Source organism: Sceloporus occidentalis, unplaced genomic scaffold (genome assembly GCF_023333645.1).
Source record: "Sceloporus occidentalis isolate IW3139 unplaced genomic scaffold, rSceOcc1.0.p SCAF_4, whole genome shotgun sequence".
NCBI classification, from domain to species: Eukaryota; Metazoa; Chordata; class Lepidosauria; order Squamata; family Phrynosomatidae; genus Sceloporus; species Sceloporus occidentalis.
In genome coordinates this window covers 148,873,898-148,889,189 of record NW_028316984.1, presented here as the reverse complement: position 1 = coordinate 148,889,189, position 15,292 = coordinate 148,873,898, and the positions used below count along the sequence as shown (strand labels likewise).

The 15,292-nt window shown below is 39.3% G+C and overlaps 1 protein-coding gene across 2 annotated transcripts in view; it reads right to left on the bottom strand.

Annotated features, from left to right (window-relative positions):
* Positions 1–15,292, bottom strand: part of AVEN (apoptosis and caspase activation inhibitor) — a 143,256-nt gene that overhangs the window by 1,485 nt on the left and 126,479 nt on the right. For both annotated transcript variants that reach the window (XM_089521995.1, XM_089521996.1), the window contains exons 4-5: positions 11,814–11,909; positions 9,405–9,756 (exon numbers count right to left, since the gene is read on the bottom strand). In XM_089521995.1, the coding sequence (XP_089378121.1) occupies positions 9,405–9,756; positions 11,814–11,909 (448 nt within the window). The remainder of the gene's footprint in view (positions 1–9,404; positions 9,757–11,813; positions 11,910–15,292) is intronic.

Here is a 15,292-nt window from a genome sequence, read left to right as displayed (position 1 = left end):
TAGGATATTAATTTTAAAATAATTTAAAAACATGAAACACATACTACAGATTAAAAGCATCATATCTACTGCATGTCCCTCTACCCCAATGAGTTAGGACTGACGGCCTATTTAATTAGGAAGGATTTTGCCTGCCAGTGAAAAGACAGCAGCAAGGGACAACTAAGCCTTTGGAACAGCGACCAAGAAAGCTCTTTCCCATGTCCTCACCAGATGAACCTGGTGAGATGGAGAGAAACTTCTCCTCTGAAGATTGTAACAAACATTGTAGCTCCGTGAAGAAACAGGCTTTCAGACAGTCTGGACTTAAGCCATATAGGACATTATACAGGTCATTACCAGCCCTTTCAATTGTGGCCAGAAACAGATTCCTTATTCTCTGATCTTCCTTTTGAATGACTAGCAACACATCTATTTTGTCTGAGTCTCAATCTGCTTACCCTCATCCATGCCATTATTAGCAACTGACACTTGTTCAGTACTGAGATAGCTTTCTTGGAGTTAGATGGGAAGGATACAGAGTTGAGTGTCATTCACATACTGGTGATACCGAACCCCAAATTTCTGGACAACCTCTCTCAATGACTTCAATTTAAATAACATGGGGGACAAAACAGAACCCTTAAGGACACCACAGACCAATAATCAGGATGTCAAATAGGAGTCCCATAGTACCACCTTCTATGTTCACTCCTTTAGGAAGGAAGGAAACCACTGTAAAATACTGTCCACATGTCCCAATCCAGAGAGGCACCTAGAAGGATATCATAGCTCATGGTAACAAAAGCCACTGAGACATCCAGCAGAACCAACAGGGACACGCTCCCCCTGTCCAGTTCCTGGTGTAAGTCATCTACCAAGACAACCAAATCCATCTCCATCCCATAATCAGATCTGAAAACAGATTGAAATGGGAAAATGACTTATTGCTGCTCCCCAAAAACTGGTAGTCACAACACAAGGGGACAACACAAGGGGAACCTCTCACTCCAGTGAGGTATCAACATACTTCCGTTTCACTGTGCATACATAAAAGAACCCTTTAAAGAAGGTGAAAAATATGATACACCTTTTTTATGTAGAGTTTTTGGAGAAAAGGGGATACATTCAAATAAAATATCTTTCACCTAAAAAAACAGTGACATTATCTGGTAGATAAGATGATATTGTTACTTATCTTTCATTAAATAAAAGTATTGGTTTAAATTCCAGTAGTTAGTTCTAACTTGAGCTGACTCACTGAATCAATGTAACTTGCAAAGGCATTGATTTATTAAGTTCCTGCTCATTCAATAATTCTAAATGGGGCCACCAATTGGATTTAGGCCATAATTTTATATTTATTCTCTAATGCCCGATCAAACTAAACTACAACTAGAAAAGGTCATTAGAAAGAAAGAAAAAAAGCATCAGGGGATGGAAAGCTGAATTATAGTGATGTTTAATTTGTATTAGAAAACAAAGTAATTGATTTTCATACATCGACAGCTAGCTCTGCTATGACAGAAACTGAACATCTTAATTTTGATGGAAGATCAAAAAGGGTGGCAGGGTATGTTTTTCTGCCCTGTTTACTTTGGGTGCTGCTGCTGACTGGCATTATCACTATCAGAAGCTACTTGACACTGCCTCACACAAATATCTGAGGAACAGAAAAAGCCAAGAAGGCCAGTACTGGAATGACCAACCAACAACTGCTGCATTTTTCTTCTGCCCTAGTCACAATACCCAGAAGGGATTCAAGACAAATAAAACATAAGGTGGTGCTTGGGGTCACCAGCACCCTTGGTAGCTGATTTTGTCTGTGGCTATCTGCATTGTCCTCTTATGCTGAATTAGAAGAAGTGTTCAGCATACTCTGTAGACTACTAACAACAATCCTAAGGCAATAAGGTGTACTCAGGCTTCCCAATGATACAGGCATCATTGCCCCTGAATCTGGAGGCCTTTGCAGTTCTCCCCTGTTGGACACATCTGTTGTCTCTGTCAACATTCATTTTGGAGGAACAAATTAAATTCCTCATATCAGACTGGATATATGCACTCAGAAATGCAGGCTGAGGTGAACATAAGAATGGAGTGCCAGTCAAACAGATGTAGGATGAAGTTTGTTTTGGTACACCCTGTAAAGTGAGAACTTAGTTGGTCTCATGTACATGAGCAAACTGTCCCACTCTCATAATGGCAACCATAAGACTGAGATACTTTCAGTGGTGGTAGCTGCTTCTGACACAGTTTGACCACCCAACAGGTCTTTCATCACCCCCTCCCCCACCTTAGTTTCTGGCCATATGGCTTTGGCTATGGAAGAAACAATTCTCACCTAAATACAAAGAATGCCCCCTTGTCGCCTCTCCCTGACAAATCCATGTAATTCCTGGAGGGAAGATAAGGGGTAAAAGTCAAGTGAGGGTCACCATTGACAACTATATCAGAATATAGCAGGAGGAAATGATCCCCAATTATCCTTATCCCACACATACTCCAAACATAGCCTGGTAATGGATTGCAAGGGGGAGTGGGGGGAAGCTGAGAAAGGACCACTGAACAATGATGCAAGCACCTTCTGAGACCTCCTGGAGGCCCTCCAGAAGTCTCAGAAGATAACATCTGAATTGTGCACTGGCTGTGACAATACAGCTGGCAGGGATTTTCCACTGCCCCTTCCTCCAGTCATTACATCATCATCGTCATCATCATTATTTACTAAAATGAAATTAAACATTATATATTTATTTGTACCCTGTTTTCCCCCAAAAAATTGGGACTCAAAGCAGCTTAGTCTAAAAACACAGTACAATTAAAAATTTACAAAAGTGACAATTAAAATTAAATATCAAATAAAGGAGTCCTGGGGACACAGTGGCTAAATGCTGGTACTGCAGCCACAACACTGTGAGTTTGATCCTAGGGCTTCAAGGTTGACTCAGCCTTCCATTCTTTTGTAGGTCTGTAAAATGAGTGCCCCACTTGTTGGAGGCAATAGGCTTACAAATTGTAAACTACTTTGAGAGTGCTGAGTTCACTATTAAATGGCATAGAATGTAAATGCTATTGCTATTGCTATATGGCCATGGAGGGGGAAGGAAAAACAGGGGATGAAAAGAAGGCTTCAGGAGGGCTCTCCTTGTTGAGTTTTCCCAACACTCAAGAAGTCACATTTTCATTTCTTCTACCCAGTCTTCAAACATTCTTTTCATCCCTAATGGATGACCTTATTGGGCTTATCAACAGAAGAAACTACTCCAGGCATATCTTATTTAACAAAGCCTCTGACAAAGAAGTTCCTTGTTTATGCCCTTCCTTAGCCTCCCTTTTTCTTCATTGTCCTATCTGGAAGGGTTTTTTTGACAATGGAAGGATGGTGAGGATTAACAGAGGATTCTAAAACTGATGTGAAGTCAGTAAACAATGCAATAAAAGCTTGTGCTGGGGAAAAACAGGAGTCTACTCTAGCCAGTCCCAATATACCGGTATGTACCTGCTTACAACAGTAAAGTTAAATAGCAATTGTTTTCAGAATCCCTTCCTGAGTATGCATGGGTAAAAGAACAGAGTGAAAAGGTGAAAGCAGATACAGTAAGTGTGCCCCACCAACTACCCCCAAGCATGTTTTTTTAAACACAGATCTATTAGATTTGCCATCAAAATGCAATAGAAAAGGGGAAGCAGGTGGACCAAAATGTCATCCCTGAATGCATTTTGTAAGAAGCCTTCAGGTGATCTCCAGGAGATTCTAAATGGTTTTGTTACTTATGGAAGGCTTACCTGATCTGGTTGTTTCATTTCACATATACATATTGCTAGTTTTGAATACACACACACACACACACACACACACACACACACACACACTGAACATCTCTTCTTGTGATGCTGGAACCTATCCCTATTCTTTCCACGTTATTTTTGCCTCTGGTACCAAATTTCTGTTAAAGAGATAATGTTTATCTAGTTTGTTATCTGAGGTATATCTGTATCTCCAAATTTCTAACAGGCAGCTTGAATAAAAAGTCACAACTGGATTCTGGATTCCGTAATGATGAGAAGTCAGAGATATATATAATGGATTGCCTGATAATGCCGTTCAGGGTAAACAGACTGGCTTGAAGCCACCTCTTGGGGCCGTGGCAAACACATGCTGCGGCCCCAATCCACCTTCAATATAGCTGAAAAAGAAGTGGATAAGATCCATTCCTTTTTTGGCCAGGAAAAAGCCAGCTTTGCCAGCCCCACTAAAGCACCATGGCGACTTCATGATGCTCTGGCAGCATGCAGCATGTAAACCCCATGCTGCTGGAGCATTATGAAGCCACCCATGTCTGGGCAGCTGGGCAGCTTCAAGCTGCTTCCTGGCATCATCACAGCATGCGGTGTCTAAACGGCGTGTGCTGATGATGCCTAGAAGCAGACTTATTTCGCCCATCTGTTTAGGATCTTAATTTATGTAAGGATGTTAATAACAAATAACCTTTGTTTGACAAAACACTAGTACAATAGATCACACAAAAATTGGAGTCATCTACTAGATGCGGATCTTACTTAATTTTGAACTGGAGGCATTTAGCCATTCAAGTCAATTTTCCTGTTTGATTTGGTCCCTACCAGAGGATCTGGTGATGTTGATATATGAATGGATAAATGGACTTTCTCTCAGTACTGACTCTTGTTTGACTCCTTCAGACATTGACCTGATAATCTGAACATCTTGGATAGCCATGCATTCCAGTGCTGGCACCAAGTCAGGAATCTCCCCCCCCCCCAAAAAAAAAAAAAAAAAAAAAAAAAAAAAAAAAAAGGATGAGACTGCACCACTTCAAGAATAGAAGGACACAGTTTCAGCAGAACATTTTACTGGCAAACTGCTTCTAGTGTTTCCTTTTTTCCCCCTTCTTCAGATTCCCAAGAATGTGCCTGTTTCTGCTTCTAGCATACTTCTTTCTCCAAATTAGCTATGCCTATATCTTCCAATGATGTAATAATTATAATTGTCTATCATCTCAGAACCTCCACCTTTAAGGGCCAAAATACTGTGGGGTCCAATGCTGATATTATTAGAAAAACCTGAAGTACCAGGAAAGGGACTGGAATCTGTCAGAAGATTAAAATGGACATCTTAGGAAACTCTATGACTCAAAGGCTTTTTCTTGCAGAACAGTCATCAGTTTGTCAACCCTATAACAGAAAAGCTGCCTCATGAAAATAAAATTATGAGAAAATAACCCATTGTTTTTCTTCTAAAGAAAAAGAAAATTATGTTGTGTCCAACCATGAGAGGCTCACTCCTCAACATGCTACACACCTCTTAATGAAAACCTTTAGCTGACCAAAACCACTGTGTAAGGAAACGACAGCAGAAATAAAAATAAAAATAACATAGGACAAAAAACATTAAAACATAAAAGAAGAGTAAGCAAAGTAAAAATATAAAAAAGTAGAAACAGAAACCTTGAATGGGGGGGGGGATCACTACTTCACATCAAGAGCATCCCACTCATGCCTCCACTACCTTTGGGCTTGGGGGAAAAGTGCAGCTTTCTTACCAAAACCTTGGAGCTCTGGAAGGTTTCAAAACAGAATTCTGTACACAGAGCTCATGTGTCTGCTACACAGATTATTTTATTATTTTATTATTTATTATTAACCTTTATTTATAAAGCGCTGTAAATTTACACAGAGACTACAACAAAGAAAATAAAAGTTTCTCTTTACAGGCAAAGGGGGAAAATCCATTCTGTTTTAATCCTGGATGCCCCAAACTTGAATTGCTGTTTCTAACGACATCCCAGAATGTATGGGCTGCTCATACAGAATATCCGAGCCTTGGAAAAGAAGGAAGATTTGCCTCTGGCACAGGCCTGCATACAGTCCTCCAAGCCCCTGGCTGCCATTGATCCCCATCCTTGAAACCTCTGTCCCTGATGGTCAGTTAGGCACACTGCTTACATTCAAATGTTGGTGAGGGATCAATAAAGCTCATGGGGTTTGTGGTGGAGGGAGGAGGCTTTGCCATGTCAAACACTGTCATCCTGCAGGGTTTAGCCTCCCCTTTCCTCAATGACCTTGAATCCTGTAATTTCACTGATTCTGCACAGGATGATTGGAATGGGGGATTGGTATAAAACCTCCCACCACCTATATTTGTGTGTATGCATACACTCATGAACACATGTGTGATCTCTTCTGACTTTTGTGAACCCCCATTTTAGGAGTACTCTGCATCTTCATGGAGACCAATTATCTCATGCCACAGTTGAAAGAAGGTGATTATCACAACTTACTAACCTTCTTTTCAACTGGTACCATGATTTTCAGCTAAGACTGGTTCCAAAACCAGCTTCCAGTTAAAATTCACTCGAAGGTATAACCTTCTATATGGACATGGTGGGGAGGAGGGCATACAGCACACCAATTTAAGTCTCTTTCACCCAGGATTAGACAGTCCCTGACCAAAGCCTTTTCTGACTTTGTGGAAACTTGATTAGGATCACCTCATGACTGCTAGAAAAAAACATGAGAAAAGCAGTAGCTCTTGGAACTCCACCTTAGCCCCCTAAGCCACAATCTTTACAGAGTTACACAGATAATTGGCACACCTGCCCCTCAGAAATCAAATTATCCATCCAAGTCCAAATGGTATCTTTTCACAACAAAAGCAATTAATATGGAATCAATTGCTCATGTTCAAGACTGGAGAGGGCAGGAGAGGAAAAGAGCTGTCATCTTATTATGCTTCCTTCCCTATCAGGGAGCTGCACAGAAAGTTGTGACACAATTTAAAAGGCTCATGATAACACTTTAGACAGCTGTCCAAGTCTCACTCACTTCTGATTCCTCCATGGGAAAAATATAGTCCATCTGAAGTGGGCAACGAACCCAAATTAAGTTACTTCCTTGTTTGTATCAGACTGAATGATGATGACCACCAAGCCTCTAGTTTATCTCTGTCACCGTCAGAATGGCTCTCCCTCCTTCAGTCCCTAGTCACAACAATGAACAGGCTTTGAGGTTATTTGAAATGAACAGGAAGAATTGTTCAGATCTGTTTAGGTAAATTCATTCCCAGATTTAGGCCTCCTTCCAGAAACAAGCATCTCTTCCTCACAAAAGATAGATGCCACAATTGTAATTGTACTGAAGGAGATGGTGACTCTACTTTCTTCATAGTACATTCTACAATCTGTAGAATGTACGTTAGAAAATACACTAAAGAGACATTTAAATGTCCCTTGTATTCCCTTCAAAACCTCTGCAGCAAGCTCTTATTTTACTATTCCATTATTAGCTCAGCGCTGTTGGTGGGGAGGGGTAGGTGCAAAACCAGCAGTCAAGTCATCAACAAAATGTCTTTGGCTGCCAGTCACTTGGCAGACATTGCCCTGGATTCTGCTAGATTGTGTGCTCGGGCAATGTTTCCTGGCCTTTTGGCTAGCAGGCTGTACCACTGGCTCCAGAATTCAAGCATCCCTCTTTAGTGTATTCATTCAGTGAAGCAATTTTTCAAATAAGCTCCTCACTGATTTAGAGAGGAAAGGTCTATTTTTGACCTTCCTGACATTTTCCTTCTTGCAGTCTACAAAACTGCATAGCCACCAAATCTGTTTTGTTAGTTTAGCAACCAACATCACTAAAGTAAGCCCATGTCTTAGAACTATTTCTATAGGCAAGAAAAGGACAAGACCACTGATGTTTGTACAAAACCCAATAAGCAGTCTTTCATTCTGATGCAGACTTTATGTCCAAGGTGAGCTCTGCCTTTTTGTTGAATTCTCTCTGACTGAATTTCTACAAACTGATGAGACTGAGAGGTTGCTTACCAGTAAATGATCTTTGAGTGATAGTCTGGGCATTCACACATAGGGAGAAAGGCAAGATATAATCCAATAAATAAAATGAATAAATCTGTACTGAGAAGTCAATCCTTTCAATATGTTTATGACTCAGTGGACAGGCAAACGCTATTGCTTCCTGGCCATCAAAACTCTAACAGACAGTGAAATGGAGAATGAGTTGTGTGAGTGAGTGTGAAGACCACCTGACAAATGCCTGCTATGTTTATAAGTAAGCATCTTGTTATTCTTCCTCTTCTCCTTCTTCTTGGCTCCTGTATATTCTGGAATTAAAAGTTGTGGGCAAGGAAGTCTTCTGCCCAATGCTTTAACCACTGTTCACCTTATAGTTCTATCTTTTCACCAAACTATTTAATATATACATGAAACGAGTCGAACAATTTGCTTGGAGTTTGGCAGTTCAATGCCATCTCCTTTCCATCTCCATTGTATTTTTAATGTTTCATATTGTTTTAACTTAGGCTGTTTTAAATTTTGTTAGCCACCTTGAGTCCCTATACCAGGAGGAAGGCACGATATAAATATAACAACAACAACAACAACAATGGTAACAATAAATCTCAATCCAAGGAAACTTTCTTTTTTATTCAGGCAGGCCTTTGGCAGTCAGGCAGAGTCTGAGTGGGTTCCATGATGTTTCTTAATTATTTGTTTTTAATTGCTTTTAAATATGTATTTTATGGTCTTGAATGGAATGTTTGAATGGAATATTTTAATTGTGCATTCATGGTTAGGAGTCTTGAGTCCCATTTTGTGGAAAATAATTAGGGCATACATTTTTTAAAAATACTGTTTGCAAACTGATCTCCCAGTAGAAGAATCCAAGTTAATTAAACAAAGGGTGATAAACATGTTTTCTAAAACAAATGTGTATAACAGTTCCCTCGGAACACCTCTCCCTTCTCCAAAAACAAAAAGATTGAAAGGGTGACAAACAAACCATGCTTCCCACAGCCAGGATGTGGGCTGGATAGAATTTTAAAAATATGATTTTTTTTAATGAAAGTCAATCGATGTCTTCAGTTTAATAATTCCTGATCAAAGAAACAATTTTGAAATCTGAAAATGGCCCTCATGTTGTTACCTATAAATTATTTTGGGATATTCCATGCAAAACAAAATGATTTATTTTATTTTTGTGGGAGCAAGTGCAGTTGGAGGGTAGCACTTCAAGGTCTCTTGTGGGGCTTCTGAAGTCTCCTATCTTTCTACAGTTACCCACCCTGCCTTACAACCTCATCTCTTTATCCTCTCCTCTTTGCTCTATATGCTTAGACCTAAATCTAGTATTTTCCCAACCCTAGAGATCTAACAATAAGCAAGAATCAGTTTTGCAAAATCCTAGACAACTATGAAAATGTAAATTGTTAAATCTTCATAATTTTCTCCCATCTAAGTAATAGCTTAATTAATGACTTTATTTCAAAAATTGTTAATAGTGAATTTTGAACTTTACTCAATAAAACAAATCTAATTTATCTCCCCCCCCCCCCCCTTTTACAAGAACTTTTCCAACTGATGACTTTCACTTTCATATCCCTGATCAATACTTACTGTTTTCCTCATGAGGCATTTTCACATCTTCTCCAGATGCTGTATCAGGGCATAATGTTTCCAATTCAAAATTATTTTCAGGATTAACAGGAGCATCTAGCTTCAAAAGGAGGTCAAGGTCTTCATCCAAATTATCTGTTTCTTGGAATAAAGATGAAGGGCTTTTTTGGAGAGCCTCTGAATTGAGCCCATCTTTATTTGGCCCCTTTAAACGGTCAGCCGAGTCTGCAGCAGGATAAGAGCCTGGTGGATTTGTACTTTGCCCCAGAGGCTGCTTCAATTCACCTCCACTTTTCTTGGGAACATCATTACCTTTCAACTTAATCTGGGGAAGTATGGCAGGTGTTGCATCCTTCAGTCATAAGAGAAGAGGAAGGTACACAGTCATGAATGCTATGACAAAATTTAAGAGATGTTTTGTTTAAACGTGAGAAAAACTACTATTAAATAAATATATTTTATGAAGATACAAGTCATAAAGAAAAACACACACAAGCAGCAATAGTATTTCCATATCACACACAAAATATATATTAATATATTAACAGCAATTATTAATATATTAATAACAATTATTTAAATATTTTAAGAGGCTCCAGGTTTCTCTTCCTTACCACATTTTTAGAGAGCTAGGAGACCAGAGTTTGAATCCCTGCACTACCATGGAAATGCATCTTAGGTAAGTCATCTCTCTTAACTTGTGAGGAGAGCAAGAGCAACCCCCTCTGAACCAATCTTAGCCCATGGAAACCCTGTGATATGTTTGTCCTGCTGCTGTCCTTGAAGGAAACACAACAAGCACAACCATAATTTTATACTTTTTATATCTAGAGGCAACCACATTGGCCATATTGCAAAATGCAATAATATCCAGATGCCACAAAAGAGGGATACCTTTATTGGGCCAATCAAAACACCTCATGCAAGCTTTTGAAACTCCACTGGCTCTTTATATATATATTTTATGCTATGTTATTTATTTATTTCCTTTTTATTCCACCTTTCTCCCAGAAAGGGACCCAAAGTGGCTCACAAGATAATTATTATCCATATTATGCTTACAGGGTTTTTTTTTTTTTTTTTTGGGGGGGGGTGTTGCTTATTTCTTCACAATGCAATCATATTCATGATTCCCATGCCACAAACAAAAGATAAAAAATAGCATTATCAGGCCAGGTGGACCAGAAGAACTGATAGTTTAGCAAGGATTTTTGTTTTGTTTTTGGCAGTGAACTGCTTATCTCTTGAAATATTAATGACTGATTCTTTCAAGTTTATCTTCATTTTAATTTGATCTAACTAGAAGTATTAAAAAAACAATAGCAATGCAATATGAAACATTCGTTCTCAAAAAACAGTAAAGATCTGTACTTGATGACTATTAAGGTATTAGAAGTTTTCGGGATAATCTAGACCAGCAGATTTTTGCCAGTTCAGTGGCAAAAAGAGAATGGAAGCAAATTCAGACCACATGCCTCTATCATGTGCTACAGGAAAGTATATTACTTCATTACAAGACAAAATTTCCCATAATGGTGTATTTAAAAGCCAGCAATTGCTTTAGCTCTATTAACCGTATGGAAAAGATGACATCCAGTCTTGCCATTTTGCTTGTTAAGAATGTATTTTACTTTCAAAACAATGCAGATTTGTCTACTACATGCACAGAGGACTTTGAGCTGGAACAAGGAAAAATGAGCAATAGCAGAGTCTGAGTCACTTCAAATAATCCCACACAAGAGCCAAACTGTTTTTAGTAGTCACACAGACTTCTCTTTCTAATGCAGATTCTAGCACTTGATAAAATGAAATCTTGCCTAACAGCCATGCTTAACTCATGAGTCTCATTAGTACTCATCCTACTACCTGAATATTTTATTTTTGTTTTCATCTGCAGAATACACTTGTTTTCATGCTGCTTCTGAAAGTTCTAAACCCTGGGCATAAACAGACATTCTATACATGCCTACATGGCAGTTCCCACTGTGAATTAGATGTACTATGTAGCAGACAGTATCAGTGCATGGAATCCTGAATGAATCTGTAAAAGCTATAATGAGGAAATCAATATAACATGCATTTCATTTTTACATTCTCTGTTTTCTCTGCAATACTGCTAAGGAAAAAAAAAGTAGTAAAAATATGAAACAACAAAACTGGAACAAACAGCTCTTGGGGGATGCTGGCCTTGACTGAGATAGGCTCAGCATGTGGAAAATGCTATGTTTCAAGGAAGCAATGACACATAAGTAGTGTTGATGGCAATTCCTCCATTTAATAGTCCTCTTGCCTTGCAGATGTGAGACAATTTACAAGCATTATAGGAAAACACATACCGATTGAAAAAAATATGGGACTACTGAAGTTTAAAATAATAATCAAGATATTTGTAAGCAGTCTGGCTGTTACCTGCACCAGCTCAGCAGCCACATTCAGTCTGAGATGCAGAGGCAGTTCTTCAAGTGCCTGCACTAAGGATTGGCAGTCAACATATAGTCCAGACAGCTGAAAAACAGTAAAACATCAAAATCAGATCAACCCTGCATTAATACTGACCTCACAAATACCATATACCAGGCAAGGAGTGCTGAATTCATTTCAACAATGGCAACAGATCCATTTGAGATCTTCGGATTTATACATATAAGAACTGGAACATAACTGAACAACCAGCAACACATGGAAAAAAGGGGTTAACTGCATTATCAAATTAGATAATTCTAATACCACTCCTTGAATTTCTTTGTAACAAATGCAACAATTAGGATTCTCCCAATTTTGTAAAGCTAGAATGGTATTAAACGGGCCAATATCAAAGATAGGCAGAAAAATGAAAACTTTTCTCTGGTCTATAAAAAATTCCAAATGCATGCTCATTTAGAAATTAGTTTGCTGACACAACTATAAAATGGCGCAGAGTTTTGTGCCCATAGTTCAAAGCATTATCACTGTATCTGCACTCATTTGAAGCATATAGTAGCCTTAAGAAGAGATATCATGCAAAAGCAGTTACTTTTTTGTATATTATAAGAGCAGCTTTTGAAATGTCTAAATTATGTCTACTTTTCATTCAAATAATATGTCAAATGTCTGTGACACAAAGGTGTTTGATTGGTATGTTGGTATATGATATGTTCAAACTGTTAATCATTTGACTCAAAACATACTTGAATTAACTGATTGTTTTCTGAGACACACAGAGACTTTAGAACAGAAGTGCAGGAACTACAGGAAATGAGGAAAAGTTTAAGTAATTTGCTGCAGACAAAATCCTCAATAGCCCTGTCTGAAATCTAAATTCAAAGCAAGAGTGAAATTAGATGTTAAAGCTAGTAACATCTTTTCACTTCATCCAATTTCTTCAGTAACCATTCTACTGCTGTCACATAAACATGTGACTGGCTTTATGCAGTGCGCCCGCGCCATACGCGGGCACGCCATACGCGGCCTTGAGCATACGCGCTCAAGCCGCGGTGCGCACGCGGGGCGGAAGGGGCGGCGCGTCCCATTCAATTGAATGGGCGCGCGCGCCAGTTGCGCCCCGCGCGCACCCACGCCACTGCCGCACACGAGCCCCATTGTTTCCAATGGGGCTCGTGCATAGGCGGAATTCGCCTTACGTGGAGGGATCTGGAACGGATCCCCCGCGTAAGGCGAGGACGCACTGTATACTCTGAAGCCACAAATCTCCAGCCAATTGTTTACATATCTGTTACTCCAAGATCATACTATTTTAAACTAAGGACTAAAAGATGATCACGGAATGTTAATCTTAAACCAATCAAATATCACTAATTTGGAGTCTTTATGTCCTTAGTTCTTGAGTGTGTGTGTGTGTGTGTGTGTGTGTGTCTTTGTGTGTATGAGTGTTTTATATGAATGGTGATCCTCTCTATATAAAACTACATCTGGATCCTGCATTCTGGAGTTCAGTTTTCAGAACCAATATATACAAGCTTGATCTCTGCTTTAGTTGTCCAATCTCTCTCAGAAGCTTTAATTGAACTAATATAATTCCCCTATAAATATTGATTGTGGGTGCCCTTTTGGGACCCTAACATTTTGGATAACACGCTACTCAGTCATGGAAACCCATTGGGCAAACCTGGGCCAGTCACAATCTTGCAGGATCAGAGGAAGGCAAAGACAACCCTCCTCCAAACAAATCTTTCCAACAAACCCCTTGATAGGACCTTAAGTTGGAAACTATTTGAAGGCACACAACAGCACATTAGTCATTTCTGTTCCTAGTCCACAGTAGAGAAAATTACCTCCGGCCTTACATTCCATTTTCTAATAAAGCACTCATATTCACCTTTTGATACACACATATGGTTTCTTCATACAGATTTTCAGAAAACTAGGTAAAAACTGGGAAAGTCGCACTTTTCTGTTTTGGCGATCCACATCAGCACATAGATTCAGTCTTACATCAGTGATATATGGCCTAAACTGAGGATGGGTAGAGAAACCAAGGAGCACTCCAGGCCTAGGCACAAGCCTCTTTTCTTACTATATGTGCTCAACCACATGTAACACTTCATTTTGAAACATTACCATCAAAATGATGTGGATCATCTCCAATGATGTGGTAAAGCCAGGGGTGCCTAAAATGCATGGTTGTTTTTCAGCCTCCTGTGTCCCTCAAATTTACTGTATTGGGTTGTTACTGAATTAATTCCTGCACCCACCTAGACTCCAGGATCTCCTTTTATTATCTGAATGGCTTGAGGAAGCTTTAGTCCTTCAATACTGTCAATATGTAATGCCCAAGATTCAGGCCTCTGAGTTTTGACTATTGCAATGTGTTCTGCAGAGGTTTTTCCTTCCTTTCCAGCTGGAACAGAACAGCATGGCAGCTCATCTTCTACTGAAGGTTTTGTTGGAACCAAACTTCTGCCCCTTGCAGAAATCCCATTAACATCACTGGACAAGTGTCAAATCCAATACTTTGCTGTAAGCTGCAAAGGCATTGTTTTGTTTTCAGAATTGCCTTATAGCGACATGGCACTGCGTGAACCATTACAAAGACAACCCATAAGATACCCCCCAACAGCTCAGTATGAGAGAGAAGCAGCTGTAAGCCTGAAATGGAAAGGTCCTGTCATGACACATACTCCTAGGAAATGCATTTTAAAGAAATTGCAATCCAGTTAACAAAGTTCATAAATGGGCTTCCTTCTCCAGACTCAACAGGTGCTAGATAGATTAGATTTTGGAGCCAGAAATTTTAGTAAACAATTAATTAAAAGATGAAGCAATCTCATGGAACCCAACTGAACAAGATTGGCATAAAAATATCGTAGCTGTTCCAGAGATGGTACTTCCCGCCTCAGTTGGCAAGTGAACTGTAACTACACTCCCACGTATCCTGATAACAGCACATCTACATATTAAGACTGGTAACTACAGTTGGCCCTCCATATTCACAGATTTCACCATCCACAGCTTGAAAATATTCCCATTTTTCCCTCAAAAGGAAAACCTTAATTTTCCCATTTTATGTAAAAGACACCATTTTACTCCGCAATTGTATATAATGGGATTTGAGGATTTTTGTATCCATGGTGTGTGTGTGTGTGTGCTCTTAGAACCAAACCCCAGCAGATACCAAGGGCTCACTGTGGGTCCAGAGACATATCTCTCTCCTTCTCTCTCTTTCTCTCCTTGCTAAAATCTGCTTTAGTTCAGGACAGACTCCACCTCCCCATACATCCTCTCTAGGACAGCTTTTGCATATTTTCTATCCTTCTTCAGACTTCCATTGTTCTCTTCCATTTCAATATTCATTTACCTGGAAGTGTGTGTGTTTATTCTTTTCCAGTTGTTAACATCCACACCTATCCCAGATCTAAATCTATCATCCATATTTTTTTCCACTTCTCCTC